The following is a 21060-nucleotide window of genomic DNA, read 5'->3' as shown; positions in this document are numbered from 1 at the left end:
ATATTTTATGTTTTTTATTTTATTTTAATGTAGTAGTTGAAGTTACCTCTGCAGAAGTATGGGTCACCATACTTGTTAGAGTGTTTAAGACTTTGCAATCTTGGTTAGGTGACAGACTACTATGCTGTCCTGCTGTTCACTTTTTCTGTTTTTTCTATATATTGTATCAGAAACTTTATTTTGAAGTAGAATGAAATTATCTCCAAGTTTCTGAAATTACTTTTAGTTCTTACAAATGGTATCAGAGCTTCTTTGTTCTTAAAGGGCTTGTGATTAAAAACTCTTGCTTTCTTGACACCCAACCATTTTTCATGATGGCTTCAAACAATATTACCCTTCCAGCACCTCCTGTATTTACAGGAAAGAAATATGAAATCTGGTCTGTGAAGATGAAGACTCATTTGAGGGCCTATGATCTTTGGGAAGTGGTGGAAACAGCTGCTGAACCACCACCTTTGCAAGAATATCCAACTATTGCTCAAATGAGATACCACAGTGAGCAAGTTGCCAAGAGAGCTAAGGCTCTTACCATCCTTCACTCTGCTGTGAATGATGATGTTTTCATGAGAATCTCACACTTGGAGACAGCAAAACAAGTTTGGGAAAAGCTAGAAGAAGAGTTTTTTGGGAATGAAAGAACCAAGCAGATGCAGGTTCTAAATCTCAAAAGAGAGTTTGAAGCCTTAAAGATGAATGGGGCTGAAAACATAAATGATTTCATGACGAAAGTTATGAAAGTTGTGAATCAAATCAGATTGTTGGGAGAACAATTTCTTGATAGCAGAATTGTAGAAAAAGTCTTGGTGGTTTTACCTGAAAGATTCGAATCAAAGATTTCTGCACTTGAAGAATCGAAAGATCTTTCCATGATAACCTTAACAGAGCTTATAAATGCTCTTCAAGCTCAAGAGCAGAGAAAAGTTTTGAGATAAGAGGAAGCATCAGAAACAACTTTACAAGTCAAGCACAAAGGAAGAGCCATAGCAACCAAAGATGAAAAGAAATTTGTTGAAGACCATTATGGGAAAGATACAAAGAAGAAAGAAAGATTTCCAAAATGTAGAATTTGCAAAAGAACCAGCCACAAGGAAAGTGATTGTTGGTACAAGGGAAAAACACCACCACCATTTCAATGTAGATATTGCAATAAAATTGGGCATATTGAGAGGTTTTGTAGGCTGAAACAGTAGCAACAAAATCAACAAAATCATACTTCTCAAAAGGCAAATGTGACTGAAACTGAAGGTAGTGAAGAACTCTTGTTCATGGCCAATACTACAAGGAGTTCGGAGGATGGAGACACATGGTTTATTGATAGTGGCTGCACACAACACATGACTAGCAAACCAGAACTGCTTTCAGCTCAAACCCGCTGCAGGATCTGTAAAGATTGGAAATGGACAGAAAGTTGCGATCACAGGTAGAGGAACGGTGAAAATTCACACTGCAACAGGTATTAATTACATTTTTGATGTACTTTTAGTTCCTGAACTTGATCAAAACCTGTTGAGTGTGGGCCAAATGATTGAAAAAGGTTATTGCTTGTTATTTAAAGAAGGAAGTTGTGTGGTTACTGATGTTAATGGTCATGAATTATTTGAAGTAAATATGAGAAAAAGAAGTTTTCCTATTAACTGGAATTTAGTTTCTGAACATGAATGTAAAATGAGTAAGGCTGAACTTGATTTTAAGCTTTGGCACAAAAGATTTGGCCACTATAATTTGAAATCTATTCAGTTTGCTCAAAAGCAAGAGTTAGTCAAAGACTTGCCCAATATTCAAATTTTTTCGGAGGTGTGTGAAGGTTGTCAACTCGGTAAGCAACATAGGTTGCTTTTCCAAGTTCAGCAACATGGAGAGCAAGTGAAAAACTTGAATTGGTTCACTCAGATGTTTTTGGACCTATGAATACTACTTCATTCAATGGAAGCAAGTATTTTATTCTTTTTATTGATGATTTTACAAGGATGACTTGGGTTTATTTTCTGAAACAGAAGTCTGAAGTTTTTTCTGTTTTTAAGAAGTTTAAGGTCTTTGTTGAAAATCAAAGTGGTTGTTTATTGAAGAAACTTAGAACTGACAACGGGAAGGAGTATACTTCTGTAGAATTCAATAAATTTTGTGATGATTTGGGTGTTGAACGTCAACTTACAGCCAGCTACTCGCCTCAACAGAATGGAGTTTCTGAAAGAAAGAATATATATGTCCTTGAAATGGCTAGATGCATGATTTTTGAGAAGAAATTGCCAAAGTCCTTTTGGGCAGAGGCAATAAACACTGCTGTCTATCTCCAAAATCGACTTCCTACAAAGGCTGTAGAAGGGATGACACCTATTGAGGCTTGGGGAGGCATCAAGCCGTCTATCAAGCATCTAAGAGTGTTTGGTTCTTTGTGCTACACTCACATACTAGATGTGAAAAGAAGCAAATTGGATGAAAAGGCTGAAAAAGGAATTTTATTAGGCTATAGCTCAAAGTCTAAGGGCTATAAAGTCTATGGAATTGATTCAAATAAAATTTACATTAATAGAGATGTTAAGGTGGATGAAGATGCATATTGGAATTGGGAGACCTCTCAAGTTGATAGAGGTTCAACTTTGCCTTCTCTCGAGGATACAAATGAAGATCAAGATGAAGAAGTTGATGATGACTTTGTTGTAAGAGGTACCCGACCTCTTTCTGAGATTTATCAAAGATGCAATAGTGCTGTCCTTGAACCTACCAACTTTGAAGATGCTAGTAAAGTTGAGGAATGGTACCAGGCTATGAAAGAGGAGATGGACAACATTGAAAAGAACAAGACATGGCAGCTGGTTGACAAGCCTAGAGACAAGAATGTCATAGGAGTGAAATGGGTCTATAGGGTAAAGATGAACCCAGATGGATCCATCAACAAATACAAGGCCAGACTTGTTGTCAAGGGCTATGTTCAGCAATCCAGGATTGACTACACAGAAACATTTGCACCGGTAGCTAGTGTTGGAACAAAATGTGTTTAACAATGAACCTTAAAGGGTTTTGATGATAACAAGGTATTAAAAATTGTAAATTGGACTAGCTAATATTTGTTCAAGTGTACAGGACCATAATTATAAAGTTACATCATCATTGGTTCTGAATGAGCAAATAAAGAGCTATGGAAACAACAAAAATTTGAAGCTTGGACGCTCCTGAAGGCAACTTGCTACTGAAGAGAAAAAGCGCTCCTGAAGTCAAGCTGCTCCTGAAGAAATAGCGCTCCTGAAGTAAGCTGCTCCTGAAGAATAGTGCTTCTGAAGACAAGAGGTCCAGAAGCCACATCATCAGAAGCTGCGTCATCAGAAGCTGCAGAAGTCATATCATCAGAGGCTGCATCATCAGAAGCTGCCTCATCAGAAGCCATTTCACCAGAAGCTGAATATCAACTGGATTTGCAAAGAATCAAGAATTGAAGAATTATCAATGCAAAAGCTGTCTATTGGATTCGAAAACACAAACAAAGGATTAGTGGAGTTTGCAACGGTCATTTCAAAGGTGTTTGAAGGCGTGTGTTTGCAATTTGGACGAAAGCGTTGACATTGTACTTTGTACGAATTGTACAACCACGTTCTCCACTACTCTGTTTTGTGTCCGCGCTACAGGACAAGAAAACAGCTCCAGAATACGGTTTCGCCTGCATAGATGTTCCTTTGGATAAGGAATGGATTTCAAATTTTTTCTTCATAGGACAACAGCCAAATCAGGCAAAAGATTATTGGTGAAAGATCAAGCTTCAACAACGACTCTTTGGTGTGCTGGCAATTTCACAACGTCTCTCTCACACCTCTATATAAAGGAGTGAAGACCTAGAGAATTGGTAATGCAAGAACGCTGAACGAAAGACTCACAAGATTTTCACAAGTACCAAACCTCAGCTGAAATTGTTCTGCATTCACTTAGAATTTCTGTGTCTCAAAGTCATATCTTAGAAATTCTTAAGTCCATTGAGTCTGTATCTGATTTGTATTGTGAGCACCTCTGATTGTATATCAAGTGTTCAACCTTAAACAATTTTCTGTGTAATTTTGTTTAGTTAGGAAGTCTCTTGCAGTTGTGCTTGAGCAGGAAGTCTCTTGATTGTGTTCTTGAGCAAAGGAAGTCTCTTGCTTGTGTGCTTGAGCATTGGAAGTCTCTTGCTTGTGTGCTTGAGCATTGGAAGTCTCTTGCTTGTGTGCTTGAGCATTTGTAATCAGATATTACTCATAGTGAAATCTCCTTGGAAGTGCAAGGGGGACTGGACTACTTCCGGATTGTGGAAGGAACCAGTATAATTGCTTTGTGTCGTTCTTCTTCTCTCTCTCTGTTTTATTCCGCTGCATTTAGATTCTGATTATCACTTCAGAAGCTGTCTCGCTTAGCTTCTGATCAGTGTGTTCAGTTTTTAGGAGAAACGAAGAATTTTTCTAAAACACAATTCAACCCCCCTTCTTGTGTTTTTCTCACCTTCAGCTAGAATGGATACTATTCGAATTCTTGTAGCGTTGGCAGCACAAATGAAGTGGAAAATTTGGCATTTAGATGTCAAATCAGCATTCTTAAATGGAAACCTTGATGAAGAAATTTATGTTGCTCAACCTGCTGGTTTTTTGGTAAAAGAGAGGGAAGACAAGGTGTATAAGCTTCACAAAGCTTTGTATGCGCTGAAACAGGCCCCTAGAGCTTGGTACAGAAAAATTGATAGCCACTTTCTTAATCAAGGATTCAAAAGGAGTGAAAATGATGCAACTCTTTATGTAAAAAGGTTTTTGGATGGTGGTTCCTTAATTGTCTCTTTGTATGTTGATGACTTGCTAGTAACAAGCAATAATCAACAAGAAGTTCAACAAATTATGGAGGAGATGAAAAACCAGTTTGAGATGTCTAGCTTAGGGGAAATGAACTATTTTCTCGGCTTGGAATGCCCTGATCTTCAAAGAGAAAAGTCAAAGGACAAGTCAAAGAGGTCTACATTCAAACCAAGCAAATTCAAGAAGCAGATTAAGCAGAGTTTAATGGCAACCTGGGATGATTTGGGTAGTGAATCTGGATCTGATAAAGAGGAAGCTGATGAAGATGCAAAGGTAGCTGTTGGGTTGGTAGCAACAGCAACTTCAGAAGCTGGGTCAGATTCAGACTCAGAAGATGAAAACGAGGTATATTCCAAAATTCCCAGAGATGAACTTGTTGAGTCACTTAAAGAACTTCTTACACATTTTGAAGTAAGAACCAATGAGTTGAAGGATTTAAAAGAAAAATATGCTGATTTGGTACAACAGCAAAAATCAACTTTATTGGATCTGAAAGCTTCTGAACAAGGACTTAGGGGCTTTGACTTCATGTGTAAAACATATGAAGATCAGCTCAGGTTCTTATGTCAGAAGCTACAAGAAAAGTGTAATGGAAAACCTTTAAGTAACCATGAAATTGCTCTTGAAGATTTTATTATATCTGGCATTGACAGAAGCAGAGTGGCTTCTATGATTTATAGCATTTACAAGAACAATGGCAGAGGAATTGGTTTTCCAGAAGTGAAACTAGAGAAAACCAATCTAAAGTCTTGTTGTGAATGCATCAAGGAAGGTCTGAAAACATTCTTTGTACCAGAAGGGGCTGAGTTGGAAACTGTTGTTCAATCAGAACCTGAAGCTTCTAGTTCTAAGGCTAAGATTATTTCAAAGCCAAAGAATTCTAAGTCAAAGGCTATGATCAAATCTGATTCCAAGACTTCAAAGGTTAGGATCCTGAAAAGATCAGAACCTATTCCTCAGAGTCTGGTGAAACCAAAATCTGGGGTTCTGAAGTCTAAGTTTCAGAAGAAGACAGTTACTGCTTCTGAAGTACCAAAACCTAAGGTGATGGTTAATCAGAAGCAACCCAACTCACAGCACAAGGTACAAGAAGTGAAGAGTAAAGCCTTAAGTACTAACCTTCCAGGACCCATAGAACAATGGGTACCTAAAACTAAAAATGTCAATGATGCAGGTATGTCTAAGAGCAGTGCCAAAGCAAAGATCATGGTACCTAGACAGCGGTTGCTCAAGACACATGACAGGAGACAAGTCCATGTTCCTCAGTCTAACAATGAAAGAGGGAGGAAATGTGAAATTTGGAGGCAACCAGTCAGGCAGGATCATAGGTACAGGAACTATTGGTAATTCCTCTACCTCAATTAATAATGTATGGTTGGTAGATGGTCTTGAACATAACCTTTTGAGCATTAGTCAATTTTGTGATAATGGTTATGATGTGCTTTTTGAAAGACCCAACTGTACAGTAATCAACAAGGAAGACAAATCCATTGTGTTCAAAGGAAAGAGAGTTGACAATGTCTATAAAATCAATTTTTCTGAACTGGCTGATCAGAAGGTGGTTTGCCTACTATCAGTGAATGATAAGAAATGGATGTGGCACAGAAGGTTGGGACATGCTAACTGGAGGTTAATCTCTAAGCTTAGTAAGTTACAACTTGTGAAAGGGCTACCAGACATTGACTATCATTCAGATGCACTCTGTGGTGCATGTCAGAGAGGGAAAATTGTGAAATCATCTTTTAAATCCAAAGACATTGTTTCAACCTCAAGACCGTTAGAATTACTCCATATTGATTTATTTGGACCAGTAAGTACTGCATCCTTATATGGAAGTAGATATGGATTAGTCATTGTTGATGATTACAGCAGATGGACTTGGGTGAAATTCATAAAGAGTAAAGATGTTGCGTGTGATGTATTCAGTAGCTTCTGCACTCAAATTCAATCTGAAAAAGAATCAAAAATTTTGAAAGTCAGAAGTGATCATGGTGGAGAATTTGAAAATGAGCCATTTGAAGCTTTTTGTGAAAAACATGGAATTTTCCATGAATTCTCTTCTCCTAGAACACCACAACAAAATGGGGTTGTAGAGAGAAAGAATAGAACTTTACAAGAAATGGCCAGAACCATGATTCATGAAAACAATTTACCAAAACATTTTTGGGCAGAAGCAGTGAATACAGCATGCTATGTTCAAAACAGGATCTATATTAGACCTATTTTGGAGAAAACAGCATATGAACTCTTTAAAGGAAGAAAACCCAATATCTCTTACTTTCATCAATTTGGATGTACATGTTACATTCTGAACAACAAGCTCTACCTAAAGAAATTTGATGCAAAGGCCCAAAGAGGAATCTTTTTAGGTTACTCTGAAAGGTCAAAGGCATACAGAGTGTATAATTCAGAGACACTCTGTGTTGAAGAATCTATGCACGTTAAATTTGATGACAAGGAGCTTGAAGATAAAACTTCAAAGCAAGGTGAAAGTTTTGCAGAGATACAGGTTCCTGAAGCTACTCCAGAACCTGATCAGATAGCTGAATCTGAAGATAGTCCAGAAGCTGAACCCACATCAGAAGCGCAAGATGAAACTGCTTCTGATGAAGCACAAGATGACTCACATCAAGAAGATCCTCCCAGAAACACATTCAAACACAAGTCTTCACATCCTGAGGAGCTAATCATTGGAAACAAAGATAGTCCAAGAAGAACAAGATCACATTTCAGACAAGAAGAGTCAATGATTGGACTAATCTCAATGATTGAACCTACAACAGTTGATGAAGCACTTTCAGATGATGGATGGATCCTAGCTATGCAAGAAGAGTTGAATCAATTTCAAAGAAATGATGTGTGGGATCTGGTACCCAAACCTCAGCACAAGAACATTATTGGAACAAAATGGGTATTCAGAAACAAGCTGAATGAGCAAGGTGAAGTAACAAGAAACAAAGCCAGGCTTGTTGCACAAGGGTATAGTCAACAAGAAGGCATTGATTACACTGAAACGTTTGCTCCAGTTGCAAGATTGGAAGCAATCAGGTTACTTCTTTCCTATGCAGTTAATCATGGCATAATATTATATCAAATGGATGTCAAGAGTGCATTTCTAAATGGTGTCATAGAAGAAGAAGTGTATGTCAAGCAACCTCCTGGATTTGAGGATATTAAATATCCTGACCATGTTTTTAAACTGAAGAAATCACTATATGGCTTGAAACAAGCTCCCAGAGCTTGGTATGATAGACTAAGTAATTTCTTAATCAAAAATGATTTTAAAAGAGGACAGGTCGATACTACACTCTTCAGAAGGACCCTTGAGAAAGATATTCTTGTTGTGCAAATATATGTTGATGATATAATATTTGGTTCTACTAATGCATCTCTTTGCAAGGAATTTTCTGAGTTAATGCAGGATGAATTTGAAATGAGCATGATGGGAGAGCTGAAGTTCTTCCTTGGCATTCAAATCAATCAATGCAAAGATGGAGTCTATGTTCATCAATCAAAGTACACAAAGGAGCTTCTGAAGAAGTTCAAACTTGAAGATTGTAAAGTGATGAACACTCCAATGCATCCTACGTGCAACCTGAGCAAAGAAGATGAAGGAACTAAAGTAGATCAGAAGCTGTATAGAGGTATGATTGGTTCTTTGTTATACCTCACTGCATCTAGGCCAGATATTTTATTCAGTGTATGCTTGTGTGCAAGATTCCAATCAGATCCTAGAGAATCTCATATGACTGCTGTCAAGAGAATCTTCAGGTATTTGAAAGGAACAACCAATCTTGGACTCCTTTATAGGAAATCCTTAGATTATAAGCTAATTGGATTCTGTGATGCTGATTATGCTGGTGATAGGATTGAAAGAAAGTCAACCAGTGGCAATTGTCAATTTCTGGGTGATAATCTTATATCCTGGGCTAGCAAAAGACAAACAACTATTGCTATGTCTACAGCAGAAGCAGAATACATTTCAGCTGCAAGTTGTTGTACACAACTACTTTGGATGAAACATCAGTTGGAAGATTATCAGATAACTACTAACAGTATTCCCATTTATTGTGATAATACTGCTGCTATTTGTTTGTCTAAAAATCCAATTTTGCATTCAAGAGCGAAGCACATTGAAATCAAACACCATTTTATCAGAGATTATGTTCAAAAAGGAATTTTAGATATACAATTCATTGATACTGAAAATCAATGGGCTGATATATTTACTAAGCCTTTAACTGTTGAAAGATTTGATTTTATAAAGAAAAATTTGAACATGCACTTTGTATCTGATTAAATGCTTGCTTGCTCCTGAATAGGATTTTAGGTTCTGAAGTTAGTTCAGAAGCAGTAGTCCATCAGAAGCTCTTTATTGAGGTTCTGAGGAAAACTCGCTTCTGATGATGACGTCAGCATCTGAAGTCCAGAAGCTGGATTTGTTGCTTCTGAATAGTTGAATTAGTGGAAACGTTGGAAGTTACCTTTTAAAAAGTAACTTCTGACCCACTAACTTGGTAGTTACTCTGTGAACTTCTTACGTGGCCTGTATGTGTTGGTGTATAACTAAAAGGGCAATGATGATTTAAAAGCTTTGAAAGTACTTTTCACGCGCCCCCAATTTTGTCATTAATGTTATGTTTGTTTGTCTCTTTTGAATTGCAATCGTTTTACTTTTAACACTTTGTCAATTCACACACTACTCACTCACAACAAACACATTTGCTCTCAAACCTCTTGCGAAGTAAGCGCATTCTCTCAACCTTAGAACCCTAAAATCTTCATCTTCTTCAAATCTTCGCAAATCATCAAATGGCATCATCAAGCTCAAAAGTTTCAGAATCTACATCAAACAAGCAAAGCGTATCAGAATCTGGGTCCATCTACAAAAAGAAGACTATGGATATTCCATGGGAATCCTTAATAGTTCAAGTAGAGTCACCGGTGGATTTTGCTTCACTCAAGAAGTATGAAGTAAACATGGAAGGTTTGATAGAAACTCAGATGATGTCTGAGTATTTCAAGATGCTAAATGGGCCAACATATGTGAACTTGGTCAAGGACTTTTGGTTAAAAGCTGAAGTGTACAATGAAAAGCCTGCAAAAGTCGTAAGCAAACAAGCGGGGTCAAAGAAAGGGAAAATGGTCATGGATATGAATCCTACATCATTTGATAGCTTAGAAATAAGGTCTGAAGTGATGGGCATTCCTATAACCATCACTGAGGACGTTATAGCTAAAGCTTGTAGGATGCATGCAGAGGGAAGATTCCAAGAAATAGTCAGGAAGGAAGATGTCCTGCTAAAAGGTTACTACAACTCTCTTCTGGGTGGGAAGAAAGATGCCAAGCCTTCAGAGATGGAGATTCACAACAGAATGTTGGTGAAATTCAGTAATGATTGCTTCTTTCAAAGAGCAGGAGGGTCTGGCCAACCCAACAACCAACAGAAGCTAGCAATTTATTTCATGACCAATCTTGAAAAGATAAACTTCCCCAGATATGTAATGGATCATCTCTGCTGGGCCATAAACGAAAGCACTACAAGAGGAAGAAAACAAGTACCCTATGGAAGATTGCTTTCTGAAATCTTTCATCAAGGAAGGGTGCTGGAGTTCTTAAAAAGGACAAGGAGTGCTTCTGATAAATGTTTCGAAGTTTCTACTGCTGAAAGGACTATCAGTAGCAGGAGCTTATGCTCTATGAAGTTCATCAAAGAAGCCCCTAAAGATGAAAAGTGGTTAGAGATGACAACTGCTGAAACTGAGATAATCAGGGACTTTCCTCCCATCTTTAAGGAAAGTGACTCTGATTTCCTAGTTCAATCAGTAGCTGAGTACGTCTTGGAGGAAGATGCAAGGTCTCAGGAGGAAGCTGCTCTTGCTAAAGGGAAAGGCAAGAAGGCCAAGGCAGTTGCTGTGTCAGAAGCTGCTGTTTCTGAGGCACCTGAAGGGAAAAGGGCCAGAACTAGTTCTGAATCAGAAGCTGCTCCTACTAAAGGAAAGAAGGCCAGAACTAGTACTGAGTCAGAAGCTGCTAAACCTGTTTTTATCAAGGAAAAAGGAAAGATGCAGAAGGTTGGTGCTGCTTCTATTCCACAGAAGAGGAGAAAAGGTAAGGCAGACTTGGTAATCACTCAAGAGCAGCTGGATGAAGCTCTTGAAGAAATAGAGAAAGAGGAGGCTGATCCCAAGCTGAAGAAGAAGAAGGCTCCCCTTCAACTTGTGAGTCCTATGGTTGAGATGACTCGAATAAGGAAAAGGATGGCAGATGAACGTGCTGCTGATCTTATATCAGAAAGAAAGGATCAAAAAGCTCAATACATTCATCAAAGAGATGAAAAGCTCAAGGCTTTGGGATTGGAGGACTGTGATAGGTTCTACAAAGATAAACTGGCTGAAGTAAGAGCCATTGCTGGTAAACCTACTGAAGACAATGAGGAAGACGATATGATGCTCGTCTTTGAAAATGCTCCAGAAGAGGGAACTTCAGAAGCAGTTTCTCAATCTGCTGATCCACAGAAGATCACTTCTGAAGCTGACCCTGCAGATCAGGTAATCCAGATTCCAGTCACCTCTATCCCCACTTCACCCTCTTCACCATCAGCACCTGAACAAATAGAAGACACTTCTATCTTAGACAATCTTGCTCTCCACTACTCAGGTGAATTACCCATAGACAAAACTTCAGAAAAGGCCTCTGAAGCAACTCCAGAAGCAGCTGCTTCTGAAAATGTTGTTTCAGAAAACCCCCATCAACAAACACCTGAACCACAAAAACCCACAACACCCCCACAATCACCAATAGCCATCATTGACCCCCAACTCAACAATCAAACAACAACTTCACTGCAACAACCACCAACTGAAACTGAATTTCAACCTTTACCTGAACACTCTCCAGAACCAACTCCCATGGATGTTGACATCTCTCAAGTCAATGTTCAAGACTCAACCTCCACCACACACATTGATTCTGACCAGCCTTCATCTTCAAACACACAAACACACTTTACCATTCCAGTTCCTAACCCTATTCAAGATTTGGAAATCAATGATTTTGATCTTGAAATCCTTGAACAACCACCCACAGACATCCTGGAATCTGGATATATTAATTCTGAGCTTCTGACAATTCTGAGTCAATTGCATAATCTGGTGGATCAAAGAGGGACAATTGATCTCACAGGTGCATATGAAGACTCCTGGGCATCTCTTCAGAACCGGGCAACTGAGCTAATTGAAAGCATAAGGGCTAAGTGCATCAGAAGCAAGGAAGCTACTGTCAGGAAGTTAATGGAGCATCTGAATCAGAGTCTCAGAGTAAGAAGTTCTACACTGCTCCTGGCAAACCAGCCTTTCTTCTTTGAAACGGATTACTTGACCAGAGAAGCAAGGCTGTGTAAGCTTCTGAAGAAACAGATGGCACAGCAGCAGCAAGAAGCTAGAGAAAGGGAACAAGCTCTTCTTCAGAGGCAACAACAACTTGAAGAACTGTTGAAGAAGAAGATTGAAGAAATGGAAGAGATGAAGAAACAACAACAAACCAACCCTTAGTTGCACACCCTTGTGTTTTTCTTTGTTTGTTGTCTGTTTTAAAATTTCTTAGTCCTTGCTTCTGAAACCATCTTGTCTTATTTCTCTTGCTTCTGAATGCTTACTGATTCTGACTGTTTAGCTGCTTCTGACAATTGATATACATGTTCATATATTTTGCTCTGACTTATTTAGTTCACTTTCTTTTATACTCTCTCCTGTTTGAGTTTTTCTCATATCTTTTTGTCTTTTATGCTTAAATTTATTTTAATTTTTTTTGATAATGACAAAAGGGGGAGTATATGTGACAAGTATTTAAAGGCTCTGAGCCCCATTAATGGCATTTGAAATTTTTGAAAACCTTCTATCATTTTTTTTACCTTATTGGTATAAGCTATGAACGAACGAAGGAGTATCAAAATTCAAGTAAAATTAATTGAACCATTCTTCTTATCTATAAGTTAATTCTTTCAATGATTCAATTTTGTTTTTAAGCTCTGATAATATTATTGCGCGAAAAATGAATTTAATTAACCTGGATAGAACTTAGGGGGAGCTTACAAACCTCACCTTAAAGACTATCAGACTCAGGGGGAGTTTGAGCTTACAAACCTCAGATTCTGAGCTTACAAACCTCAGAACCCCAAAGTCAACTTGTTAATTAGATTAACAACAATTGATCAATTTTAAATACTTTTGTTTGTCATCATCAAAAAGGGGGAGATTGTTGGAACAAAATGTGTTTAACAATGAACCTTAAAGGGTTTTGATGATAACAAGGTATTAAAAATTGTAAATTGGACTAGCTAATATTTGTTCAAGTGTACAGGACCATAATTATAAAGTTACATCATCATTGGTTCTGAATGAGCAAATAAAGAGCTATGGAAACAACAAAAATTTGAAGCTTGGACGCTCCTGAAGGCAACTTGCTACTGAAGAGAAAAAGCGCTCCTGAAGTCAAGCTGCTCCTGAAGAAATAGCGCTCCTGAAGTAAGCTGCTCCTGAAGAATAGTGCTTCTGAAGACAAGAGGTCCAGAAGCCACATCATCAGAAGCTGCGTCATCAGAAGCTGCAGAAGTCATATCATCAGAAGCTGCATCATCAGAAGCTGCCTCATCAGAAGCCATTTCACCAGAAGCTGAATATCAACTGGATTTGCAAAGAATCAAGAATTGAAGAATTATCAATGCAAAAGCTGTCTATTGGATTCGAAAACACAAACAAAGGATTAGTGGAGTTTGCAACGGTCATTTCAAAGGTGTTTGAAGGCGTGTGTTTGCAATTTGGACGAAAGCGTTGACATTGTACTTTGTACGAATTGTACAACCACGTTCTCCACTACTCTGTTTTGTGTCCGCGCTACAGGACAAGAAAACAGCTCCAGAATACGGTTTCGCCTGCATAGATGTTCCTTTGGATAAGGAATGGATTTCAAATTTGTTCTTCATAGGACAACAGCCAAATCAGGCAAAAGATTATTGGTGAAAGATCAAGCTTCAACAACGACTCTTTGGTGTGCTGGCAATTTCACAACGTCTCTCTCACACCTCTATATAAAGGAGTGAAGACCTAGAGAATTGGTAATGCAAGAACGCTGAACGAAAGACTCACAAGATTTTCACAAGTACCAAACCTCAGCTGAAATTGTTCTGCATTCACTTAGAATTTCTGTGTCTCAAAGTCATATCTTAGAAATTCTTAAGTCCATTGAGTCTGTATCTGATTTGTATTGTGAGCACCTCTGATTGTATATCAAGTGTTCAACCTTAAACAATTTTCTGTGTAATTTTGTTTAGTTAGGAAGTCTCTTGCAGTTGTGCTTGAGCAGGAAGTCTCTTGATTGTGTTCTTGAGCAAAGGAAGTCTCTTGCTTGTGTGCTTGAGCATTGGAAGTCTCTTGCTTGTGTGCTTGAGCATTGGAAGTCTCTTGCTTGTGTGCTTGAGCATTTGTAATCAGATATTACTCATAGTGAAATCTCCTTGGAAGTGCAAGGGGGACTGGACTACTTCCGGATTGTGGAAGGAACCAGTATAATTGCTTTGTGTCGTTCTTCTTCTCTCTCTCTCTGTTTTATTCCGCTGCATTTAGATTTTGATTATCACTTCAGAAGCTGTCTCGCTTAGCTTCTGATCAGTGTGTTCAGTTTTTAGGAGAAACGAAGAATTTTTCTAAAACACAATTCAACCCCCCTTCTTGTGTTTTTCTCACCTTCAGCTAGAATGGATACTATTCGAATTCTTGTAGCGTTGGCAGCACAAATGAAGTGGAAAATTTGGCATTTAGATGTCAAATCAGCATTCTTAAATGGAAACCTTGATGAAGAAATTTATGTTGCTCAACCTGCTGGTTTTTTGGTAAAAGAGAGGGAAGACAAGGTGTATAAGCTTCACAAAGCTTTGTATGCGCTGAAACAGGCCCCTAGAGCTTGGTACAGAAAAATTGATAGCCACTTTCTTAATCAAGGATTCAAAAGGAGTGAAAATGATGCAACTCTTTATGTAAAAAGGTTTTTGGATGGTGGTTCCTTAATTGTCTCTTTGTATGTTGATGACTTGCTAGTAACAAGCAATAATCAACAAGAAGTTCAACAAATTATGGAGGAGATGAAAAACCAGTTTGAGATGTCTAGCTTAGGGGAAATGAACTATTTTCTCGGCTTGGAAGTGCATCAATCTGAGAGTGGAATTTTCTTAAATCAAGAGAAGTATGCTCGTGAAGTTTTGAAGAAGTTTAAAATGGAAAGCTGCAATTTTGGTCCAACTCCTTTGGTGTGGAATTTGAAACTCTCAAAGGAAGATGAAGCTGAAAAAATTGATGCTTCTCATTTTAGAAGTTTGATTGGAAGTCTACTTTATCTTACTTCATCTAGACCTGATCTTATGTATGCAGCAAGCTTACTCTCAAGATTTATGCAGAGTCCTAGCAAGACACATTTTGCTGCAGTAAAGAGGGTACTTAGATATGTTAAGGGTACTACTCAATTCGGAATATGGTACAAGCCAAGTGAAAATGGAAGTTTGTTAGGCTATGTTGATAGTGATTGGGCTGGAAACATTGATGACATGAAGAGTACTACAGGCTATGCTTTTTCTTTAGGCTCTGCCATGTTCTCATGGAACTCGAGGAAACAAGAAATTGTAGCTCAATCCACAGCTGAAGCAGAGTATGTAGCCGCAGCTGCAGCAGCAAACCAAGCTATTTGGTTGAGGAAAATACTCCATGACTTGGGAATACAACAGCTGGAAGCAACTGTGCTTTATTGTGATAGCAAATCAGCAATTGCTATTGCTGAAAATCCAGTTCAACATGGAAAAACCAAGCATATTCAAGTGAAGTACCATGCCATACGCGAGGCTGTCAAAAATCAAGAGATCAAGCTTATTCATTGTTGTTCTGACTCTCAAGTTTCTGATATATTGACTAAATCTCTTCCAAGAGCTAAGTTTGAAAAGTTTCGAGAATTGCTTGGAGTGTCCATCCAAAATCTCAAGGAGGAGTGTTGAGACATTGAGATTTCACATGTACACAATAGTATTTTGTGATATTTTATGTTTTCTTTTATTTTAATGTAGTAGTTGAAGTTACCTCTACAGAAGTATGGTGACCCATACTTGTTAGAGTGTTTAAGACTTTGTAATCTTGGTTAGGTGACAGACTACTATGCTGTCATGTTGTTCACTTTTTCTGTTTTTTCTATATATTGTATCAGAAACTTTATTTTGAAGTAGAATGAAATTATCTCCAAGTTTCTGGAATTACTTTTAGTTCTTACAATAACTAATATTATCACGTATTTTGAATATTGCATCGAACACATCATGACAAAAAATATAAGCCATTTATATGCATCATGTCACAATTAATAAATTGAATATCAATTGTTTCATATCATATCATATCATATATCTGGCATCGTGAGCTTAGCTCAGTTGGTAGGGACAATGCATAATATATGTAAGGTCCGGAGTTCAAACTTCAGCCACCACATATCATATCATATACACCCTCCGGTCACTATTATAAGCAAAACTTTGTATTTTAGATTTATTCATTAAATGATGTATGTGGTCTATAATAAAGACCATATACATCATTAAATGAATGAATCTAAAATGCAAAATTTTGCTTATAATAGTGATCAGAGGGTGTATCTATATATAAAAGGAGTTTGTGTACCTTTCACCATGATATAAAAAATCATTATCATCTTCTTTAATGTTGCCGTCATTAATAAACCATATATTAATCATAAATCGAAATTCAAGACTAACAACTTTAATCATCTTCTTGTTCTTTTGTTTTTGCGGCAACCCCACAAGAAAAGTTCTAACAAATGGTCTAAAAAGTCTTCAAATGATATAGGGTAATAACACTTAAATACACTTCTAAAACCTTGAGAGAAGACACTAGTTATCTTAGTTTATCTCATCTTTAGACTATGATTTTCTATAACAATAAGAGGAAGTGAGATTTGGTTTGTTTGATATTGTATGAAATCTAATAATTTCAAAGGCACTTTTATGATTGCATATTTTTCCTATATAAAAATCATTAAACCTTCAACATGATCAACGACAATAAACAGTAAAAAGGAAAAAAGTTTGTGGAAGGCAAGAAATCGCAAAACAAACAACCCCTCAACCCCAATGTTTAAAACCTGGCTCCGCCCCTGCCCTCAAGGAAAACGGGGGAATAACAATGGTCCCGAAATAGCAACGGTTCTGAAAAAACTCTAAGAAGAATCTACTTTCAGGGTTATACAGGTGAATGACATCAGACAACCTTCCATCCACGATCTTGTATCAGCTTCATCCTCGTCTCCTTCCTAAAGTCCCATACGTCATAAAGACAGTAAGAGATTGTTGGAAATTGAGGACTACAAAGGATCTCGCGTCTGCTTGGCCACAAAGAAACACATCTCCTTTAATATATGCATCAATGTGATTAGCTCCATCACATTGAAAAACCTCTTGTATACTTTACGTTGATTGAATATGCATCAATTTGGTATACACCAGATCACTAATCACTCATACTTACATCAACGCATATAAGTGCTAGAATACACGATATTACAATTTTCACCATAACATAAAATACAAGAAAAAAGAGAGAGGATAATCACATAAGTAAGCAATATTATCATGCAAACATAATCAACATGTGCATACATGACACAATTATTCATAATAAATTAGATTTAGGCACATATCTTTTTTGAATTATCACTTTATTTTATTGAAACTTAGGATATATTTAGGTGAAGTGTCAGGATTGAAGAGACCAAAATGTTGTTCAATTTCTGCACCAGGCTTCTGATTTTCGTCAAACATAGCAAATAAGTATGTCTCAATAGCTTGACCGGGCCTAATAGGAGTTCCATTTCCAGTGTTGACATGATTAATCAAATTAGTATAATATGTTAAAGCATTCTCAGTTGTGGCACCATATCCACCTGCAGATGGCCACCCACTCTCGGACACAACTATCTTCACATTGGAACCCCCAACTTTCTCAAGAGCGGCGTATACCGAGTCTAATTGGGCATCAAAGAGGTTTTGGTACCCAACTTCATTGCTTCCTTTTTGTTTAAAAAGAGCATAGTCAAGAGGAATGTTTTTTGGATCACCAATATAAGAATAGTAAGGATACACATTAGCAAGAAGTGGTGCACCGGTTTTCACTAGAAATTGAACTATTGGAGTTATATATGGAATTGTTGAAAGACTAAATGCTCCTGCCGATGGAGGATATGAGCTTCCCAACAAGGGCATATGTATAGCTATTGAAATCTTAATTTGATTTTGTAAGTTGGCAAATGCAAGTGCTGTATAAATGTTCTGCATTGCAGGCAAAACAAATTTAGATGCTGGATCATAACTAGGATTTATTTCATTCCCAACAGCAATGTACTTAAAATTCACATCTTGAGAGTATTTTAGTATATTGTTTTGGACCCAATTATTAGCTGATGCAACATCATTGGCTATTGATTGAATGTCTTCATTAGGGACCCCAATGATAAGAGATAAATTAGACCCTCGTAAGGCATTCAAGGTTGCTTGATCAGGATTAAATATTCTCACTTTTTCAATAATATTTTGCTGGATCATATTTATTACTTTCTCGGCGGGAGGTAAGTTGTTTGCCACTTGCCCATAACACACTCCTATTGATTGTGCGGCTGCATTACATGACATTAGTATAACATGAGTCAAATATGTTTGTGGTCTTTATAAAATTGATTAATTTTGATTCTGTTTCTTATAAAATCATGTGTTGGATATTTTTAAGAGTAAATTACACTCCCCTCCCCTCAAAGATGCTTGAATTACACCCCCTCCCCTCTTATGTTAAAATATACATTCACCTCCCTTGAAAAGTAAAAATTATACTCCCATCCCTTATAAGATGCTTGAATTACAATCCCCTCCCTTAATAATTAAATGTGCACTACACTTTAATCTATTTTAATATAAATAAATATTTTTATGATATACATTAATTTTGAACCACCATTTAAGAAAAATTAATTCATTTCTTTATAATTTAAATGTCAATGATAATTAAATTTAAATATTTTGCTATTGATTTTATAATTTATGGTATAAAATTAACTTTTAAATAACCAGTTTTATTGTGTTTAGTAATTTTTCACATATTTTAATTTTATTTTGGGTTGTTTCATATTTTAATAGTTTAAAACTACATGTTAATGAAATTGTGAATAAAAAATAGCGAAAAAATATGTATTCAAATTTATATTATATTAAAATAGAATCGCAATACTATTTTTTTTGAATTGTGTTAGATTATTTTTTTTCTAGATTATTAGAAATAAAAAAAAATATTGAGGGAGTAAAGTGTAGATTTTAATATAAGAGGGGAGGGGAATATAATTCAAGCTTCTCTCAGGGGAGGGAAGTGAAAAAATTTCTAATATGTTTTAAATAAGAGGGAAGATGAGTGTATATTTTAACATAAGAGGGGAGGGGGTGTAATTCAAGCATCTTTGAGGGGAGGGGAGTGTAATTTACTCTATTTTTAAATTTCGTAAAACGAGTAAAATCATGTGTATATTAATGGAAGGTCATTGGACATTTTATATAGGTGACAAATGCCCTCTTATGTTTAACAAGTGACGCGATTCCTAAAAAAAAAAAAATAGAGAAAAAATGAATGAAATGTAAACCAAATTTCATTTTTGTATAAAGACCAACACCACAAGCTACTTAAAGGAGACTCTCCCAAAAAAAAAAAAAACTACACATAGACCATAATAGCTAGAAATCAAGATCAAATAAGAGTGTACCTGTTCCTGTTGTCTCCAACCCAATGAACACAAGAAGCAACAACAAAAAAACCATATTAAATTATTCAAAAGATGAAAAAGACTATAGAAAATTAAAAGGTGGAAGGGGTAGTTTCAAATATATTGAGAGGTGTTTTGTTTTCTTCAAATTTATATACCTCAGCCGTGTTTAAAGCATCTTTTAAAATCAATGACTCAATTATTACAAATCAAAAAGTATTAATTGTCATTAACTTTAAATCTACTCCCTCCGTTGTCAAGTATAAACAAATTTTGATTTTTTATATTCATTTGATTAATGATGTATGTGATCCATAATATAGATCATATACATCATTAATTTAACGAACCTAAAAAATTAAGTTTTGCTTATAATTGACAATAGAGGGAGTATATTCCTGAAAGAAATCACACCAACATCCACAATGTTAAATAACTTTTAAATATCACTACCAAAAAAAAAAAATTTAAATATAGTCCAGTCAAAAGAAAATTAAAATTTAGTCAAATTTTGTTTTGTTTACAAAAAAACTTTTAATTAGATACTTTAAGTTTTTTTTTGAATAAATACTTTAAGTTTTTTTTTGTTGTTGAAAGAAATTAGATACTTTAAGTTTTTTTTTTAATAAAAAAGAAATTAGATACTTTAAGTTGTTTATCATTTTAAAATTTCTAGATAACAAAAGCACAATATGTTCGGTAATTAGGGGAGATGCGCTATCATCATATTTGACACTAAATCTTTAATTATTTACCCTAAACTTTGAGACATTAAGTTTATGAGTCATCTCTAATATACATTGCTCAATATCCATTTTTTATTCAATGTGAAATTTCTAACTCGCACTTTTTTTTAGAGAACTAACTCGCACTTAACACACCACAATCTCCCCTTCATTTATATTTATATTAATATTAATTTAAATTAAATTAAATTCCAAGTATTTATTATTTTTTAATTTGTTGACTCAAAATTTTAAAAATCTATTAAAAATTGAATAAAAATACTTCTTAAATAAATTAATTAATTTCCAAGTATTTATTATTTTTTAATGGGTCATGCTAACCAGTACCCTGATTAAATATATCAAAAAAGAAAGTTATTACTAAAAAAGGAAACATTTTTTTTTCTTTTTATGATTGATTACACAATATTAAATGCAATAACTACTATATAATTTTCTTTTTTAGTATCATTAACCAGTGTCCGGGGACACTGGTTAGCATTTTCCTTTTTTTTAATTTGTTGAATCAAAATTCTAAAAATCTATTAAAAATTGAAATAAATTGAAAACAAGTTTTATATCTTTGTCCTAAAATTTTGTTTAAAGTTTGAACTTCACTATGACAAAATAAAGTTGTAACAAATAAATTATAGATTTTTCTATTAAAAGCATGCTGTAATTT

General features: G+C 36.0%; 1 protein-coding gene across 1 annotated transcript; it reads right to left on the bottom strand.

The window, feature by feature from the left end:
* Positions 1-17467: 17467 nt before the first annotated feature.
* LOC146931501 (glucan endo-1,3-beta-glucosidase, acidic-like) lies at positions 17468-19794 on the bottom strand. Its single transcript, XM_085702993.1, has 2 exons — positions 19654-19794; positions 17468-18525 (listed from the first exon to the last, which is right to left on the bottom strand). Exons 1-2 carry the CDS (start codon positions 19706-19708, stop codon positions 17567-17569), a joined length of 1014 nt encoding a protein of 337 aa, XP_085559119.1. The 5' UTR covers positions 19709-19794; the 3' UTR covers positions 17468-17566.
* Positions 19795-21060: the final 1266 nt, after the last annotated feature.

Source organism: Medicago sativa, chromosome 4 (genome assembly GCF_051527215.1).
Source record: "Medicago sativa cultivar Bolivia chromosome 4, Bolivia_mono, whole genome shotgun sequence".
Classification (NCBI taxonomy): Eukaryota; Viridiplantae; Streptophyta; class Magnoliopsida; order Fabales; family Fabaceae; genus Medicago; species Medicago sativa.
The sequence above is the reverse complement of the archived record's forward strand: the minus strand, read 5'-3'. Positions and strand labels throughout refer to the sequence as shown.

What these genes read in the sequence shown, in the direction of transcription:
- LOC146931501 (XM_085702993.1), bottom strand. Translation starts at nt 19,708, where the DNA reads ATGGTTTTTTTGTTGTTGCTTCTTGTGTTCATTGGGTTGGAGACAACA. An exon ending in GTTGGAGACAACAGGAACAG is followed by an intron (nt 18,526 to 19,653) that starts GTACACTCTTAT and finishes CATGTAATGCAG; the next exon opens with CCGCACAATCAATAGGAGTG.